Here is a 19,173-nt window from a genome sequence, read left to right as displayed (position 1 = left end):
TCTGTGGGGAGAAGTAGAAATGGCACCAAAGAAGGCGGTGGGTAGGCTCCGAAAGATAAGGGTCCTGTAACAGACAGATCAAGGAAGCGGTGGTAGAAGAAGGGAAGGACGAGAGGAGGGAAGAAGAAGAAGAAGAAGCGGCTTATCGCGGGAAGAGATTGAAAGGCTGAGGGAGGAAAATGAGGAGCTGAGAAGAGAGAAGGAGAGGGTGGAGGAGGAGACCGAGGAAGAAACAGGGGAGGAAGCAGAGAATGAAAAGGCGGAGGACGAAGAGGTACAAGGACCGACCCTGGTGGATAATCCGGTGACCGGGTTAACAGCTGAACAAGTGCAACAAATGATTAACAGTGACCGAGTGGCGAATCTTCAGCAAACGAGGGTCCAAACAGGCGTGGCCAGCCAAGTGGTGGCGGGGTTGAACCGCAACCCACTTGCAGATGCGATATGGACTTCGGAGGTACCAAAGCGCTTTAATCAGCCGAGATTCGAGAGATATGATGGAACGGGTGACCCGGCAGATCACATCCATCATTTTAGACAGCAGATGCCTCTTTGGCAAGAGGCGAGGTATGATGGTCTGCGGTGCATGATGTTCTCGGCCAGTCTTAAGGGTGGGGCTTCCGACTGGTACCACCGGTTGCCTTCGAAGAGCATAACCAATTTCCAAGAGTTAGAGCAGGCGTTTGTTGACCACTTTATACACCAGAAGAGGATGGTTGTGGACATCGCGGCCCTATTTAATGTTAGACAGAGATCCGCGGAATCGGTCAGAGAGTACCTGTGTCACTTCAAGGCAGAGACCCTAAAGGTAGAGAATTTGGATGAGAGGACGGCGGTAATAGCATTCGAAAGGGGGCTGCGACCTGGAATGGCAGTTCATCAGTCCGTGGCGAAGAACGAGATAGCAACATTGCACGAGTTATATCCGCGGGTAGAGAAGTATATAAGATATGAAGACACCATGCAGAAGGAGTCGAAGAAAGGAGCCAAGACAATATCGGCGGTAGAGAAAGGGGGTGAACACAGAAAGACCGAGGGAAGTAGCCGAGAAGGGGGAGAGTACCGCGAGACCGATCCTCAAAGGTCGGAAAGAGGAAGGGAGATAGCGGGGAGAGAGCAAAGGGAGTGGAAGCTATACCGCGAGGTGGAACATGTCCCGTTGGTGAAACTGTTAAGTGAGATACTACCGCTGATTAAAAATGTGCAAGGATATGAAGGCCCACGAACCATTCCGGTCGAAATGCCCAACAAGCCATACTGTGAGTATCACCAAGTGCGCAATCACGAAACCAATGGTTGTTATGCCTTGAAATGGTTAGTCCAGAGATTAATAGAGAAGGGGATGCTGAGGGAATTTGTTAGGGAAAACCCAAACCGGAGCCCGGCCCGCAGCGGGGCGAATATTGGGAACCATAAATGTTATCTTATTGAGGAGAAGCGTTGAGTCACAATGCCCACGGGATAAGGTCGAGGGCGGGGAAAGTATCCAGCAGGTCAACGAGTCCCGGAGGGCAGATACTGAGCAGATTCAATGAGCGGGGGAGGAAAATCACGTTCTCCAAGGGCAGACCTCCGGGCGTGGATCACACGAGGATCGTTGGTTATTACGATGCGCGATGGAAATTATGTGGTCAAAAGGGTCCGATAGACCGTGGTAGCGCCGTGGATTTGCTATTCGGAGGAGCTCTTGAGGAGATGGGGATCAACCCGGGCAACCGAGGCCTCCGCTGGACAAATTTGTATGGATTCAATGGGAGTGTGTGTGAGCCTATGGGGAACTTCTTTGCCGCCAAGAACAACGGGCCCGTGACGGTGTTCTCAAAGGTTCATGGTGGTCGACTCAATTCCCAATACAACGCTAATCACGGGAGGAGATGGATACACGAGATGAGAGGGCGGTGTCGCCGACTTACTATCAAGTTATCCGATCCCCACCCCAACGGGAACATATGAGGTCCGCTGGAGATCGTGGCATCCAAGAACGTCACCGAGAATATAATCAAAGAGAATGTCCCATGGACCGTAAGAGGAGTCGGCGCTCTAGGGAAGAGGCCGGCATAGCAATTACAAAGGGGGGCGGAGAAAGGAGGGAGGTCGAGGAGGATCCCAAGACTTTAGACGAGATAGAGATATTAAACTTGGGAGAGGGCTTAAGAGGAAAAGTTCACATCGATAGGGTCGAAGTCTTACGTAAGAATGGAAGGATAGGTTGGTCCAATGCTTAGTGAATACAGAGACGCCTTTGTGGTGGGGGGATAGAGGATGTCACCGGGTTAGATCATGAGAGGATGAGTATTGATCTTCCCAAGTGGTCAAAGATCGGTAGGGAGTAGGGGCTGCGGAGGGAGAAGGGTTCTTGCGAACAGGCTTGGGACGGAGTTTCGTGGTATGGCGCTTTCCCTTAGGGGGTGGAGTGTCACGTGGCTTTCTTTCTTTGGGGGGAGGAGGACGGAAAAATGGGGCACAATATTTTCCTATGGATTTCAGTTCAGGATTGGACAATAGGGGAGTGGCGGTTGCAGGGTCAATCCCAAGTATCACGACTTGAGCAGGTCCCAGGTCGCGAATCTTCTGGAAAGTGGTGGAGGAAATGTGGTCGTAAGGTCGCGACTTTGAGTCGGGCCAACCTGAAAAAAGAGAGCCGTCAAGTCGGTTGAGAAACCAAAAGATATACATCAAAGGGTGTAGATAAAGAGAGAGACTCACCACTAGGAAGAAAAGCCAAGTGGTTAAGATTCAGTTCGGGTGGAAGATCTGCGGAGAGGAAATTGCCTGAGATATAAAGAGGGTAGTGATGCCATAGTTTGTCGGAGGAAGTGACACGAAGAATAAAATGCCGCTTTCTAGGGACGGACACAAAAAGAGTGATAGCCGATTAATCGACATCCTTGGTGCTCTTTTTGATGAAGAAGTGAGCGGTCATGTCGCGAACCGTTATCTTGGGTACTTCGGAATGGTTGTAGTGGTTCGCGGTATACATGACCCTCCAGAAGTTGCCGATGCCTTAGCAAGGGGATGTTAAAGTGATTACACACCCGACATCAAGGCGGGTGAGGGCAAAACACGGCCGGCAACAATCTGTCCTACCGTGGCCACAAGGCACCCCGGCCTGTAGGGAACTAGATATGGGAAATGAGTTAGGTCAGGCACATGTTCTAAGATGACGTCAGTGGGTATCCCATAAGCCGCTTTAACAGCCTCAAGGTTAGGCCTACGGCTGCGTGGTGGGGGCGGCGGGAGGGCAAAAGCTTGCCCAGAGGTTGAAGGGGCCTCGGTCTGGTCGGGGAGAGGTGGGGAAGCACGGCTACGGGGATGGGGAAGAGGAAGAAGTGGCGGGATCGGGCCGACATCGTGGTCGGAGTGGAAGACACTCAGTCACAACAAGGCGGAGAAGGAAGGGAAGATGAACAGATTCTAATACTAAGGACAAAGGAGAAATGCGCAATATAGCAATTAAACGGAGCTAAAGAGAAGAGGAGACCAACCTGAGGTAAGAGGAAAGCAGCCAGAGCAAGAATTTCCGCATAAGAAACAGGAGAAGACGACCGTGAGAGCGACCGGTGCTGGAAAACAAGAAGAAAGGTAGAAGGAGAGGTTGAGAGGAACTGAAAGGCAAAAGAAAAGCTAGGTGAGAGAGGAAAAATCGAGCGGGCTTTTTATAAGAGGAGGGGGTAAAAAGGTAATTTGAGGGGAGCTGAAATCGAGGGGACACCAAAAGGAACCAGCCAGTGATGGACGCGTGGATGCACAAGAAATGAGGGGGCGTCAGTTGTAATCACATGGAAACTCGTGAATCCAACGGTGAAAGGAAGACGGAAGGCTACGGTTGGAAAGGTTAATGTGGAGAACTCTTGACTCCCCGACCGAGATACTATCGCAGACTTCGAGAGGGGGCATCTGTAGTGGCAGGATGTAGCACCGGAATATGAATGGTGAGATGGGCCGGGTCAGCATAACACCTAAGTCCGCGATCCACCAGATCGGGCTGACAGCGTGGGGTCGCGGTACGGAAACCCTACACATGGAGCTAAGAGGACCGCGAGATGGAGGGCCATGATGGATGGAAAGAAAGGTATAAAGAGTAATAGTGGGTGAGAGGAAAGGGGGTGGATTCATTAACCTGGAGGAAGAGTAGACCTAGGAGGAAAAAGGGGAGAGTGAGAAGGCTGAGATAGGGAATAGTGCTTAAGGGCTAGGGAATAGTGCTCATAAGAAGAAGAGGGTTGTAACAATACACAATGACCTTAGTAAGTAAAAAATTGTGATGAATTATATAAAAATTGTAGAAGTATGGTGATATGCGATATATACTTACGTGTTGGTCGATGAGTAACATGTCTAAAGACTTTAATTCATCTGTGGAGTAATCAATTACTTTCTATATTCTACTAATCCTAACAATAATTTTCCAACTTCCGTCAGTGGCAGTAATGTCGTTAATACAATGTCGTGGGACCGTTGCCATTTGTGAGATCACTTGAGGTTTAGACCGGCTGTATAAGCGTGGGGGAAATATGCTGAAATTGCAGAAATGATGATATGTAATTGTTTAAACAGATAGTGAGAGTCATTGGAAAGCTGAATATTTCCCACAAAAGATTATTTTAAAATTTACCACTTTAACCCTCTTATTTTTTATTCAATATACAACATAAATCACAAATAGACTAAGTTAATTCAACTAAATAATGGTAAGATAAAATAAAAAAAATCTCGCAATTTACTTCTTTAACTATCCCCAGTCAAATGTGCAAATAGGCATCTAAAAAACATTTTGTTTTCCAAAGTCAATTTCATTTTTAATTATAAAAAACCACTAACATCAAAGACACACTATTAAATTGTATTTAAGAAATGGATACATAGGTAACACGACTCAAGTGGGTGTCAACATAAAAAGGAGAAAAAGTAATCATCAAAATTTAATTTTTTTTTTATTATTAATATATGTGTGTTAAAAGTTAAAGAAATGAAAAGCAAGTGGACAAAAAATAAACACTTCTTTCGATGTTCTATAATTTTCTTGTTTCTCGAGCTTGTTGCTTCTCACTATGCTCTCAATAGCTACTTTATTTATCTCAGCATCTTTTGCGTTGGATGAAGTGATACTCCATAAATGAAATTTGTTTCAATAATTGCAGAAGCGATTAACTTAAAAACAAAATTGGGAAGTTCTAAAATGGAGTTTTGCATACCTTAAGTTATTTATAGAAGGGTTAGTTAGACTTACCCCCCCCCCCCCCCCCCCATTACTAGTTGCAATTAGTGTTACCCCCATTTTCAAAAATATTAGTGATACCAATTGCAAGATCCAACGGTTCTGAGATGATTTTTTTCGGATGAAGAAATCGACCGTTGGATCACTTAAAATTTGGGGTAAGTCTAACTAACCCTTTATAGAATGATAGGAAAATCTTGTTTTTTGAATTATATAGGAAGTTTGGTGGGAGGGGTAACGCAGTATTTATAGCTGGGAAAAACTGCTGCGAGAAATAAAGCTGGAAAGCGTTGGGTCTATCATGGGAGATGTTCCAAATGACACAGGGTGAATTTTGTCTTCTTTACTGTCAACCACTCTGCAAGTGAGAACAAAGTACTTTAAAAGTATATTTGATCCGTATAGAATGTAATATTAGGGAGGCTATGCAGCTTTCTTTTCACAACTGATTATGTTGGCCTACATTCTAGTATGGACCATGTTCCAAATGAAGTAGAAACTCACTGTCTTATTGCTTGTCAACCACTCTTAACTAATATTCAATTTGCTATTTATATAGTTAACCAAGTTTTGGCATATGAAGATATGAATGATTTTCTTTGTAAATAGTGCCTTTGCCTGAGAACGGGTTTTTCTATAATAGTGTCAATTTTTTTTTTCATGTGTATTGGTTTATACTATTTTTCTTGTCGTATCAAAAGTAGGTGCAACTTTTTCGTCAAGTTTGTTTGACTATTAGTGAGTCAAATTTTTTGAATCATCTAAAAACTATAAAAGTATGGTGATATGTGATATATACTTACGTGTTGGTCGGTGAGTAATATGTCTAAAGACTTTAATTCATCTGTGGAGTAATCAGTTATTTCCCATATTCTACTAACCCTAATAATAATTTTCAAACTTTCATCAGTGGCAGTAATGTCGTTAATACAATGTCGTGGAACCGTTTCCTACATGTGCACTAAGTTGAGCAACTTTTGTGATTTGTATACACAATGCATAGTTCCAGGAGAAAAAATTAGTAGGAAAATTATTTGCATAGTCCGGTTGTTAGTGTTTATTGAAAGTTAGTAGCAGAACTATTTATTGTCGTGGGACCGTTACCTACATGTGCACTAAGTTGAGCTACTTTTGTGATTTGTATACACAATGCCTAATTCAAGGACAAAAAGTTAGTAGGAAACTATTTGCATAGTCCGGTTGTTAGTGTTTATTGAAAGTTAGTAGCAGAACTACTTATTTAAATTATGTGCATAGGTTAGTTGCATAGGTGGGTGGTTCACATTGAGGAACCAAAATTATTTTATTGAATCCACAAGGGTCAGTGTGTTGGGATGGCATAAGAAAAATGGGTTGGTGTTAGGCTTTCGAAAGTGTAGATTTGAAAATTGTGGACCTGAAAATAGTTTGGATATTGAAAAAAGTTTAAAATGGCATTAGAAGGCGTGCCGGGGAAAAATTAAGCATTGTAGTCCTTTCAGGGCATAGTGCAAGCATTGATTAATGCGACAACAGCTAATATGTCGTAGTTCTTACTTAAAAAACGGAGGTTTAATAAACACAGTAGGCCTACTTTGCAATAGGAAGTCATAATAATTTTAAATGTACAGATACTCATTTCGAAATAAAGCATTAGCTTTAGGAAGACACATGTACGATCTACCTTATTTTCTTTGGGAGTTAGTACATTTTCTTAAAGAAGGTAGTTCTGTTTTTTATTATTTTCTAAACAATAATTGCATGTCATAAGCCCACTTCAAAAATTATACGTAGCAGTCCGTACTGCAAGGAAAACATTATTGATTTGAACATGACCGATCTTAAAATTGTTTGAAAATTGATTAAATCGATATATGCAAAGCATTATTTTGGTTTCTCAATGTAAACTACCCACCTATGCAACCAACCTGTGCAAATAATTTCATTAAATAGTTTTTCTACTAACTTTCAAAAAACACTAACAACCGAACTATGCAAATAGTTTTTCTGCTAACTTTCTTTGCTGGATCTATGTCTTTTTTTAGAACTATGCAATGGAAGACATCATAACAAAACAACGCTGTTCATTATTAAGGTAATCAAATTATTTTAGTTCGTCAATGTGAACCACCCACCTATGCAACTAACATATGCAAATAATTTAAATAAATAGTCATGCTACTAACTTGCACTAAACATTAGCAACCGGACTATGTAAATAGTTATCTTATATTACTAACTTTTTTTGCGGGAACTATACATTGTGTATAGAATGCACAAAAGTGGCTCAAAACAGAATCCGGTGTATTGAAGAGATATTATTTGTTGTTGCGGTGAGTAGATGTCAATTTGATACAAAATAGGCCTACTTTGCAAGTAAAAACTAAGAATATTTTTAGATGAATAGATAGTCATTTGGAGAAACAGCGTCAGCTTGAGAAACAATCTGAGTACACATGTAGGAATTAACTTATTTTGTTTGGGAGATTGTACATTTTCTTAAAGCAAGTTGTTATTTTTTTTTTTAATTGGATAGCATAAGGCCACTTGAAAAATTAGGCCTAGCATTCTGTACTGCAAGAAAACCATAATTGTTTAGTTGACTCGTGTAAAAAACAGGTACAGACAGATTAATTTCAACTTTGTAGGATGGAGAACAGTGTTAAAACTTTATCAAAGCTTTAGAAGGCGTGCAAAGGAAACGCCAAGTACATTTATTTATGTTTTCAAATGTAAATGTATTTAACAGCATGGTAAATTACAAAGACCTAAAGCATTTTATAAAAAATCACGATAAAAAATTAATTAAGCATATTGATCTATTTGATTTCTTATAGACGCAATTATATTTAACAATTATGCATGTTTCATCGGAAGATTAATCAGTTGAATCTATTTATGAACGAACAACAAAAGTATAACGCCCACCACATTTCAACGTACAATAGTTCCCAATAAACAAAGTAGGTCTACTTTGCAATAGAAAGTAATAATAATTTTAGATGTACAGGTACTCATTTCGAAATAAAGCGTTAGCTTGATAAAGACACATGTAAGATTTGCCTTATTTTCTTTGGGAGTTGGTACATTTTCGTAAATCAGTTTGTTATGTTTTTCATTTTTTTCTAAACAATAATTGGATGTCGTAAGTCCACTTCAAAAATTATAACGAGTGAGTCCATCTTTGTAAGAAAAGCATTATTGATTTGAACATGGTCCACCTTTAAACTGTTTGAAAATTGATTAAAGCGATATATGCGAAGCATTATTTTGGTTTCTCAATGTAAACCACCCACCTATGCAACCAACCTGTGCAATAATTTCATTAAATAGTTTTTCTGCTAACTTTCAATAAACACTAACAACCGGACTATGCAAATAGTTTTTCTGGTAGCTTTCTTTGCTAGATCTATGATTTTTTCTAGAAGTATGCAATGGAAGACATCATAACAAAACAACACTGATCATTGTTGAGATAATCAAATTATTTTGGTGCGTCAATGTGAACCACCCACCTATGCAACTAACCTATGCAAATAATTTAAATAAATAGTTCCGCTACTAACTTGTAATAAACATTAACAAACGAACTATGCAAATAGTTATCCTACTAATTTTTTTTGCGGGAACTATGCATTGTGTATACAATGCACAAAAGTTGTTCAAAACAGAATCCTATGCATTAAAGAGATATTATTTGTTGCACAGTGACCAGATGTTGGAGATAGAAAATAGGCTTACTTTGCAAGTAAAAACTAATAATAATTTTAGATGAGTGGATACTTATTTGGAAAAACAGCGTCAGCTTGAGAAACAATCTGAGTACACATGTAGGAATTAACTTATTTTGTTTGGGAGTTTGTATATTTTCTTAAAGCAAGTTGCTATGTTTTTTTGTTTTGGTCCTCAACAATAATTGGATATCATAAGGCCACTTGGGAAATTAGGCCTAGCATTCTGTAATGCAAGAAAACCATAATTGTTTAGTTGACCGGTGCAAAAAAAAAGGTACGGACATATTTATTTGAACGTTGTAAACTGGAGAACAGTGTAAAAACTTTAACAAAGCTTTAGAAGGCGTGCGAAGGAAACGCCAAGTACATTTTTTTAATGTTTTCAAATGTAAATATATTTAACAGTATGGTAAATTACAAAGACCTAAAGCATTTTAAAAAACATCACGATAAGAAATTACTTAAGCATCTCAAACTGTTTCATTTTTTATACACGCAATTGTATTTAACAATCATGTATGTTTCATCGGAAGATTAATCAGTTGAATCTATTCATGAACGAACAACAAAAGTATAACGCCCACCACATTTCAACGTACAATAGTTCCCTGAAGTTGTTACATATACAATATAATTTTCATTTGTAATAAATCTGCATGTTCATCCAACGGTTAAAAAATGTTTACCGTTAGGGGTTGTAAAAAACAGGTACAGACAGATTAATTTCAACTTTGTAGGCTGGAGAACAGTGTTAAAACTTTATCAAAGCTTTAGAAGGCGTGCGAAGGAAACGCCAAGTACAATTATTTATGTTTTTAAATGTAAATGTATTTAATAGCATGGTAAATTACAAAGACCTAAAGTATTTTAAAAAAACATCACGATAAAAATTAATTAAGCATATCGATCTGTTTGATTTCTTATAGACGCAATTGTATTTAACAATTATGTATGTTTCATCGGAAGATTAATCAGTTGAATCTATTCATGAACGAACAACAAAACTATAACGCCCACCACATTTCAACGTACAATAGTTCCCAATAAACAAAGTAGGCCTACTTTGCAATAGGAAGTAATAATAATTTTATATGTACATGTACTCATTTCGAAATAAAGCATTAGCTTGAGAAAGACACATGTAGGATTTGCCTTATTTTCTTTGGGAGTTGGTACATTTTCGTAAAGCAGGTTGTTACGTTTTTCTTTTTTTTCTAAACAATAATTAGATGTCGTAAGTCCAATTCAAAAATTATACGTAGCAGTCCGTACTGCAAGAAAAACATTATTGATTTGAACATGGTCCACCTTTAAACTGTTTGAAAATTGATTAAAGCGATATATGCGAAACATTATTTTGGTTTCTCAATGTAAACCACCCACCTATGCAACCAACTTGTGCAAATAATTTCATTAAATAGTTTTTCTACTAACTTTCAATAAACACTAACAACCGGACTATGCAAATAGTTTTTCTGGTAGCTTTCTTTGCTGGATCTATGATTTTTTCTAGAAGTATGCAATAGAAGACATCATAACAAAACAAAACTGATCATTGTTGAGGTAATCAAATTATTTTGGTGCGTCAATGTGAACCACCCACCTATGCAAATAATTTAAATAAATAGTTTTGCTACTAACTTGTAATAAACATTAACAACCGGACTATGCAAATAGTTATCCTACTAATTTTTTTTGTGGGAACTATGCATTGTGTATAGAATGCACAAAAGTTGCTCAAACCAAAATTCTATGCATTGAAGAGATATTATTTGTTGCACAGTGACCAGATGTTGGAGATAGAAAATAGGCCTACTTTGCAAGTAAAAACTAATAATAATTTAGATGAGTAGATACTCATTTGGAAAAACAACGTCAGCTTGAGAAACAATCTGAGTACACATGTAGGAATTAACTTATTTTGTTTGGGAGTTTGTATATTTTCTTCAAGCAAGTTGTTATGTTTTTTTTGTTTTGGTCCTCAACAATAATTGGATATCATAAGGCCACTTGGAAAATTAGGTCTAGCATTCTGTACTGCAAGAAAACCATAATTGTTTAGTTTACCGGTGTAAAAAAAAAGTACGGACAGATTTATTTGAACGTTATAAATTGGAGAACAGTGTAAAAACTTTAACAAAGCTTTAGAAGGCGTGCAAAGAAAACGTCAAGTACATTTTTTTAATGTTTTCAAATGTAAATGTATTTAACAGCATGGTAAATTACAAAGACCTAAAGCATTTTAAAAAACATCGCGATAAGAAATTAATTAAGCATCTCGAACTATTCATTTGTTATACACGCAATTGTATTTAACAATCATGTATGTTTCATCGGAAGATTAATCAGTTGAATCTATTCATGAACGAACAACAAAAGTATAACTCCCACCACATTTCAACGTACAATAGTTCCCTGAAGCTGTTACATATATAATATAATTTTCATTTGTAATAAATGTGCATGTTCATCCAACGGTCAAAAAATGTTTACCGTTGGGGGTTGTCTCAGTTGTTGTACTATAAGAGTTCAATCAAAAATTTATTCTTGAGTAATTGTCTTTGTTCATGTACCTACCAATCTTGTTTATCACTTAAGTAGAAATAGGTGGAGCTCCTGTCAGAACATTTGTACCACCGAAGGTAATAGAAAAACTTAATTCCAAAATCGATCGTTAGAAAAAAAAAACTTAACCGAATGAAACCCAAATTGACCCATTTAAAGGAAAGGATTAATCCTTAATGATGATATTATGACTGATTTGTAACATTTTTTCAATGTTATTTTCTTTTACATGTTTGTCAGCTTTGTGAGCAAGGACACACATGTCCAACTTGTCCCTACCTTAATCGAAGATGTATGGAGGAAAATTGCAGAGGCATTATGTATTTGGTCAAAGTTTGGGATCGTTTAGGCAAAGTAGTTGAAATGTGGCTGAAATGCGATTGGGTTGGATGTTTTAGTAAGGAAATACAATATACTGAATGCAACCAACCTATGCTTCCTAATGAAAAGAAAATCACACTTGTCCTTGATTGTTATCTGTGTGGTAATGAATGTTGTTGTGTTGTTAACTATCCTAACTGAAGTTTTATGCCTCTTAGGGTTGATGTAAGCGCTAAATGAACTGTTGTAAATGTGAGGGAGGTGTGAAATAAGAGATGTTGGTACTTACATGAAGACCACATAGAATAATTGAAAGTTTGAATTTATGTCATAAAAATATTACATCACTTCCAAATTGCATAACTAACAGTAACTTAACATTAAGAAGTTGTAAACTCTTAACTGGATGCAGAATCAGATGACGAAGGAGCTCGTGGGCATTGACGATGGGTTGTTTGAGGAATCAAAGTAGTCACAATAGCTTGAAGTTCATTGATACGTTGTAGAACCTGCTGCTGAAGGTCTCCCTGGTTTTCAAAAATTTGTCTCTGGTTGCCCAAAATCTGTGCCTGGTTTTCTAAAAATTGTGCTTGATTATGCAAGAACTGTAACTGTTCTTCACCATACACCTCCACATGATCTTGCAAATTCATTAATTGTGCATGAATGAATCCCTGACGTTCGTACGTTTCCCTCATGAGCTGGAAAAGAAAACAAATACCAACTGTAGGATTAACTATCTCCCTCAATGCATCTTCAGTAAAGTAATCTACTTGGGCTGCAGGTGACTCCTCCTGTTCATGTCGAGTAGTGCACATCTCAACAGGTGTCCAAAAACCAGCAGCGCAAGTTCTGTAGCTGGCGACGTTGCCTGTCGTTGAAATTTTCAACCTAGCAAAACCAGTATAAAAACCCCAACGCAACATGATTTTTGTGATTAAAGTTGGTAGGGGAGCAGAATTCTTTCGAGCCTGTGTAATTGTGTTCCAAAGAAACTGCACCATACAAAATTCGTCTTTTTTGTTCTGCAAAACCCATAGTAGGTGGAGGATCGTCTTCGTAATGTCGCATGCTTTTGATGTACCGACTACATTGTGAGCCAACCATTGTGTCACTGCTAGTTGGTTGCACCTTAGTGAGTTCTGGTAAACACAACGTGCCCCTCGGTTGTATTCGCCATTAATCACTGTGTCAATCATCAATGTTTTAATAGTATCGTAGGTTGACTTTTGGAGTGTGAGTACATTGTCATTCATTGTAATGTGTGTACTCTTGGAAACCAGTTGCGGAGTGAACTCAAACTCGCGTTCATTCAAACGAACGAAAAAACAGCCATTTTCGAATCTACCATTATTGTAAAACATTAAAACTAATTCGGGAATATGCAGCATCGGGGAGATGTAAAAGAGATAACCAACCTCTACGCTGTAGTTCAATATCAAAAAAAGGTTGGAACATGCCTTTATTGTAAATCTGTATAAAATTCTGCTCGGGAATAATTCGTCTGTTTTGGGCCATTGGTAAGTTAGGTTTCTGATGAGAAAGATAAATGAGCATGGATGTAGGAAAATAAATATTGTTTTAGGGCATAAAACTGCTGGGGATGGATGGGTGTGTGTATAGGTGAGCCGATTTTTTTTTAGATGTGGAGAGATAAGAAGGTTGGGTTTTTTTTTTATATTGTTACACTTGTACGTGTGTCGCAAGTTTTTTTGTATAAACATATCTGTGTCCCTTATTTTCTTTTTCTTTAACAATTTTTTCTTACAATTTAAGCATGAGGGATGTCGCATGAGGAATTTTAAAAAATTGTTACATTGTTTAGCACAGTTGGAGAATTATTTAACAAAAGATGTACGTAGATATGACTGTAAAAGAATTATTTAATAAAGAAAAATCAATTTGTCAAACAAACTTTTTTTTTTTTGGCATTTAATATTAAGTATAATATAAAAAAAAAATACTACAACGTCATTAACTTCATAAAATCAGTGCGAACGCATTTGTTTTAATTCTATTAGTGGTTTGATATAATGGAGTCAGTTTTAAATAATGTAAGATCAATTATTGCGAAGGGATAAATACCCACGCGCATGTGTGTCAATGCTATCAGTGGTTTGATATAATGGAGCCACTTTTAAATAATGTCAGATCAATTATGGTTAAGGGATAAAAACCCGCGTGCCACTTTATGACGCATGGTTGATTGCATAATGTAATTTAATATAAAGTTTGGCAAAATTGGAAAAAGTCAAAGGAAAAGGGTCCTTATAGGGAGTAAAGCATTGGACTTACTTCTTTCAAATTGACAGCACGCAGTTCATTATTTGAATGATACTTGTGTAATTAATATATTAACATAAATTGTTTTCCCTTGTACAATATGAAAGCAAAACTTCTGGGTACACTATATTGGTAGTACTGTTAGATGAATCAGGTGGTAAGAGAACACTAATCCTCTTCGAAGATGTGCATCTTGATAGTGCAACATATAGCTGGCCATGACTGAATGCGGGGGTTTGTAGGTCAATGCCAACGTACTTCACCGATTGTCCTTGGGACTTATTTATTGTCATAGCAAATGCAAGTCTTACTGGGAATTGATGTCTTGACATTTGAAATGGCATCTCAAGAGCAGATGGGGACAGAGATATTCTAGGAATAAACACAGTTTCTCCGGCTTTTGCCCCAGTTAAAATAATTGCTTGAATCACTTTTTTTTCATAACGAGGCACGATTAGTCTTGTCCCGTTGCAGAGTCCATCCCTTGGTGCAATATTCCTAAGCAACATTATAGGGCAGCCGACCTTCAATTGTAGATTAAAAGGTGGCAAGCTGGGGGATCTAGAGAGTTAAGAAATTCACTTGGATAACGGGAGCCATTGTTTTCAGAATTGTTAGCATCATCGATGATTTTATCTGCTGCTAAGGAAGAAAGCTTTTCTCCAAGAAACAAATTTAGAGTTGCTTCATTGATTAAACTAACGTCGTCGTTTCGTGCATAGAGTATAGTTCGTTCATTTAGAAAAGCTGGTGATGTTGTGCCCGCCATATCCAAATTTGGATCAACTGAAGAAATGAGTTCTTCTTGATTTCCACACTAACGTATGCCTGTAGGCAGATCGACCATTTCCGTAGGAGTCGTTCCAAGCTAAAAGTCAAGAAAAAAACAAAATTAGCTATCACTCAACTTTGACTAAACATATATCTATAGTAAAGAACCATAACTAAAAGTTTAAATTAACAACTAACCTCGACCAAGTAATTGGCAAAGTTTGCATTATCAGGGTCTGACACATCAAGGCGCATGTTTTGGACCAAGTGCACAACATTAACATGCCGCCATAGCTGAGATCTCCTCAACGATGCACCTACAAATTGCTCCCGAACCCTTTTTGGTATAATAGGGAGGGTTTGTCTAAAATCACCTCCAAGAACAACAGTTATTCCACCGAAAGGATTTGAATTATCCCTGATATCTTGAAGCGTCCTTTCAACAGCTTCAACACAGTGTCTATGTTGCATCGGCACTTCATCCCAAATTATTAAGCTTGTCTCTTTGAAAAGTTCAGCATGTATTGAGTTTTTGGTAAAACTGCAGAATATTTCATCCATCATATTTAAAGGAATTTTAAAAGTCAAATGGGCCGTTCTTCCGCCAGATAACAACAACGCTGCAATTCCAGATGAAGCAACCGTTATTACTATATGACCAAGACTGCGGCAAGTTGTAGCAATTGTGTTGTACACAAATGTTTTACTAGTCCCTGTTGCTCCATCCAAGAAAAAAACTTCTCCCCGGTTGTTTACCACTGAATCTGTTACCTTGGTATGGGCATCACGTTGTTCGTCATTCAGACGCAATACATTCGAAGTGGCCTCTGCGTGGAGCCCATCATGCTGGAGCTATCTTTGCTCCCAAATGAGTCTGTTTTCTGTAACTTCATCCCAGTTTCTTCTGGGTTTAGGCATGTCTGGGAAATCATATAATGTTCTTCCTGCTTCAAAAAGCAATTGGTTCAACAAATATAACCCATAATCAGCTACTTGTTCTTCGGTTGGGTAAGGAATTGTAAATGTGTTACGTATTTTCATTGCAAGGTCATCACAAATACTTGTTGCAAATTCATTCCATAATAGCACATGACTTGTTGGGGAACATTCCAAAAGCATAATGTTGAACAATCTTCGCAGTTGGTAGCCAGTGTTGATTATGGACACCTCTTGTAGACATTGCCTCCATTCATCGTCGTCTTCTAAAAGACCACGTGCAACACATGCCGCTTTAAATGTACTATATTCAGATCCGTTGACAATACAAAGATCTGTAAAGGATGTAGGACCTTTGACTACTGTCAAGAGTAAGCAGAGGTAGAAACGTTCTCCAGCATTTGGATTTACAAACTACATTCTCCCAATAGCGCAACATTGGTCTCTCTTCTTCCAGAATTTTTTGTTTTTTTTTCCAAACATAGTGCTGTGGGAATTCCTAATAAGTAAATGCACGGGCCTCTACATCTCGAGAACACTGTTCAAAAAAAGCTGTCAGGGTTGATTTCTGTTTGTCTGCTCTAGCAAGAACTGCAGCACTAGAGTCTTTTGCATTGAAAACAACATGATGCATTCCTTCAAGATGAACTGCTAATCTTTCAACTTTTGGGTACTCCTTGTGCAAAGGAAATTCAAGCAGACGCCATGCTGCCTCCGGTGGTCCCATATACCTTGCATCAATATACTGTTGAATCTCGTCATCAGTGCCAAGTATCACCATAGTTGCCCTATCGTGGCCTTTGTAGATGTATTTGTGAATGTATTTAACGGCACGAACTGATGAACATACTTCAACGTTTATATGGAAATTGAACATTTCTGATAAGAATGGGTTGTAAGGCACTACATCCCTGTTATCAACTTGATAATCCCGAACTTCGTACTCCTTACCAGTATTGTGCCTACGGTAAATAGGATACCCAACTTGATCCATTTTTGTTTCATCGGTGAATGCACGTGGATAATGTTTGGTACACTTTCCATTCTCCATGCATGGGGCTCATGGATTTCTTGGCCACAGGGTCCATGAACCATACACCTCTTGACAGTTTCAAAAAGTGTTGGTTGGGAGACAGGGTCAAGAAATTCTGCGCACACCATCTTATCAATCTGTTTTGCGTTGTGTACCTTATCAGCCTGTTTGAGAAAGATAAGGGCATGCATGTGTGGGAGACCTCGTTTCTGGAATTCTATTGTATATACATGTGCAACGGCTTTGCCGAACACACCATTTCTGAGTATTTCTTCCATGATGGCTTTCCTTTTCAACTTTCGAATACGTATGCGACCACTTACGGATGGTCCGGCGGTTTGGTCTTTGCTTGAGTGCTCTTCTAATCTCGGCGGTTTTGGGTTTTTTGTAGCAAGAAGAAACACATCCGGATGTTTATTGTAACGCGTTATGGCCATTGAGTCCTGGTAAATTTCATACATTTGTCTTGGGCTCCCTGTATGACTCGATGGGAGAATGTAACGCTGGCCGATCTCTTCTAGAGGCAACCCTTCCATGGAATGTCCATCAAACACTTACACAAATCCGCACGAATGTGGTCTTGGTTCATCCGAACATAACGCAAACGGTTCTGTTCAGTTGCAGCCCAGGCATCCACTAACCACTGTTGAAATAGAGAACCTCCCCTCAAAATAGATGAGTATTCTGTGGGGCGATCGAATAAACGATAAGCGTAATATTGCACTTGAGTCAAACGAGTTTCACCTGGACAATTGTTAGCAATATCCCATTGGCGCAGATCTGGTTCCCAACCAAGGTCTCCTCTAGGAAAAAGCAGCACATAATGTAGAGGTGAATATGCTGGGTGACACTCACTTATCCTTTGCAGTCCACCTTCTTTATAATGCAGAATGATGTCTCGTAACATGTCACATTTACTTTCATCCCCAGGCAACACAATGGCAATTTCAGAAGTCGATGGAAGATTGTACCGACGTCGATCAGTACCAGGAGTGTATTGTATGTATGCAGGAATATTATTGTTTACAATTGCATTTGACCTTAGAATGTCACTTGCATTTTTGAAAATCTTGGACCATGCATTCGCTTGAATAAGCACCCCCTGAATAATACTTAACACCTTTGTTAACAAATGTGGATTGCATTGCCTTCTATATTCCAAAGCGGCACTTGCATCATAAATGTACAGTTGTGTGTATTTCGGGTCATTATCACTGTTTGGTAATAGGGAGCCAATTTTATGACACAATTCTCCATGAATAGTGAATGCTTTTGGCCCACGGCCTCTGAGGACACGATCATTTGCTTTGATACCCAGACTTGTAAAGGCATTGCATGCGTTGTACCCTCGAATATTTTTACGAAAATCTTTTGCTAGCCAATCACCACCTTCGAATAGTGATTCGAGTGGTTGGGGTAAAGGTTGAAGGCAAGGGACTTTTATTTTTCCTTGTAGGCAATACGACCCAAATAAAGGCTTCTTCTTGGTAGACCTGGTCAATTGCTCAGCGCTCCAATGGAGGGCAGAGCAAGATTGACATTGGACGTTCATTTCACCAAGATCATAGTGCACATCTGGAACAACAGGCAAGGGCTCAAATGGAGGCCTAAACTCAAATACATTATAATCTTCTTCGTCAGATGTTTCTGCGTCGCCTTCAGAGGTTTGGTTAAAATCCACCTCCTTTTGAGGATGGGTTAAGTCTATATCAGACGTACTCATAAGAGTAGTATCACCTATATCAGACGTACTCATAAGAGTAGTATCACCTGGTCTAAAATTCAAAATATAACTAATCAGATTTTATTGACCAGAAGACACCAAAAAAAATAGTTTCCAATAGTAATATATAATAGACTTACTGGCTATTAGGCAACGACGGAGATCCAAGTTGGAAAGGAGAAGCGAGATTACGTGTAGAATGTAGAGAATAATAACACATATTGTCGGTGCTAGAATGTGTTGCAGACAATTGTCTGACAAATTTCCTATCATTTGGACGTTGTAAAATCTGTGCCTCGTCATCAACGACATTTTTTCCTTTGTCGCTCTGGCGAGATGGTGGCAATATAGAATGTTGGGAATCTCTGGACACATTGTCAGTAGTGGATGAAGAAATAACGCTGCCACTTGTGAAACGCTCTGCAAGCGTGAAGTTCTTTCCCGCTCTCTACGCGCACGTTGAGCTAGTGCATACCGATTGGGTGGTTCAATTATGTTTGAACGATTGACCATCATGACTTGATGAAATCCTTGATGTTTTTCTTCACAATTCATATCTTTTTGACAATGTAAGTCTATCTCAGACGTACTCACAGGAGTAGTATTAAAT

The 19,173-nt window shown here is 38.9% G+C and overlaps 2 protein-coding genes and 1 pseudogene across 2 annotated transcripts; all 3 read right to left on the bottom strand.

The window, feature by feature from the left end:
- Positions 1-14,031: 14,031 nt before the first annotated feature.
- On the bottom strand, positions 14,032-15,126 carry LOC147486690 (uncharacterized; annotated as a pseudogene).
- Positions 15,127-15,723: 597 nt separating this feature from the next.
- LOC147486689 (uncharacterized) lies at positions 15,724-16,801 on the bottom strand. Its single transcript, XM_086573818.1, has 2 exons — positions 16,324-16,801; positions 15,724-16,169 (listed from the first exon to the last, which is right to left on the bottom strand). The coding sequence occupies exons 1-2, from the start codon at positions 16,799-16,801 to the stop codon at positions 15,724-15,726; spliced, it is 924 nt and encodes a 307-aa protein (XP_086429944.1).
- Positions 16,802-17,357: 556 nt separating this feature from the next.
- On the bottom strand, positions 17,358-18,596 carry LOC147486688 (uncharacterized). The gene has a single exon (XM_086573817.1). It carries the CDS (start codon positions 18,594-18,596, stop codon positions 17,358-17,360), a length of 1,239 nt encoding a protein of 412 aa, XP_086429943.1.
- Between the last annotated feature and the right edge of the window lie 577 nt (positions 18,597-19,173).

This window comes from Coptis chinensis, chromosome 7, assembly GCF_015680905.1.
Source record: "Coptis chinensis isolate HL-2020 chromosome 7, ASM1568090v1, whole genome shotgun sequence".
NCBI lineage: Eukaryota > Viridiplantae > Streptophyta > Magnoliopsida > Ranunculales > Ranunculaceae > Coptis > Coptis chinensis.
This window is presented reverse-complemented; position numbering and strand designations above follow the sequence as displayed.

What these genes read in the sequence shown, in the direction of transcription:
- LOC147486688 (XM_086573817.1), bottom strand. Translation starts at nt 18,596, where the DNA reads ATGAGTACGTCTGATATAGGTGATACTACTCTTATGAGTACGTCTGAT.
- LOC147486689 (XM_086573818.1), bottom strand. Translation starts at nt 16,801, where the DNA reads ATGGATCAAGTTGGGTATCCTATTTACCGTAGGCACAATACTGGTAAG. An exon ending in TTCTCGAGATGTAGAGGCCC is followed by an intron (nt 16,170 to 16,323) that starts GTGCATTTACTT and finishes TACTCTTGACAG; the next exon opens with TAGTCAAAGGTCCTACATCC.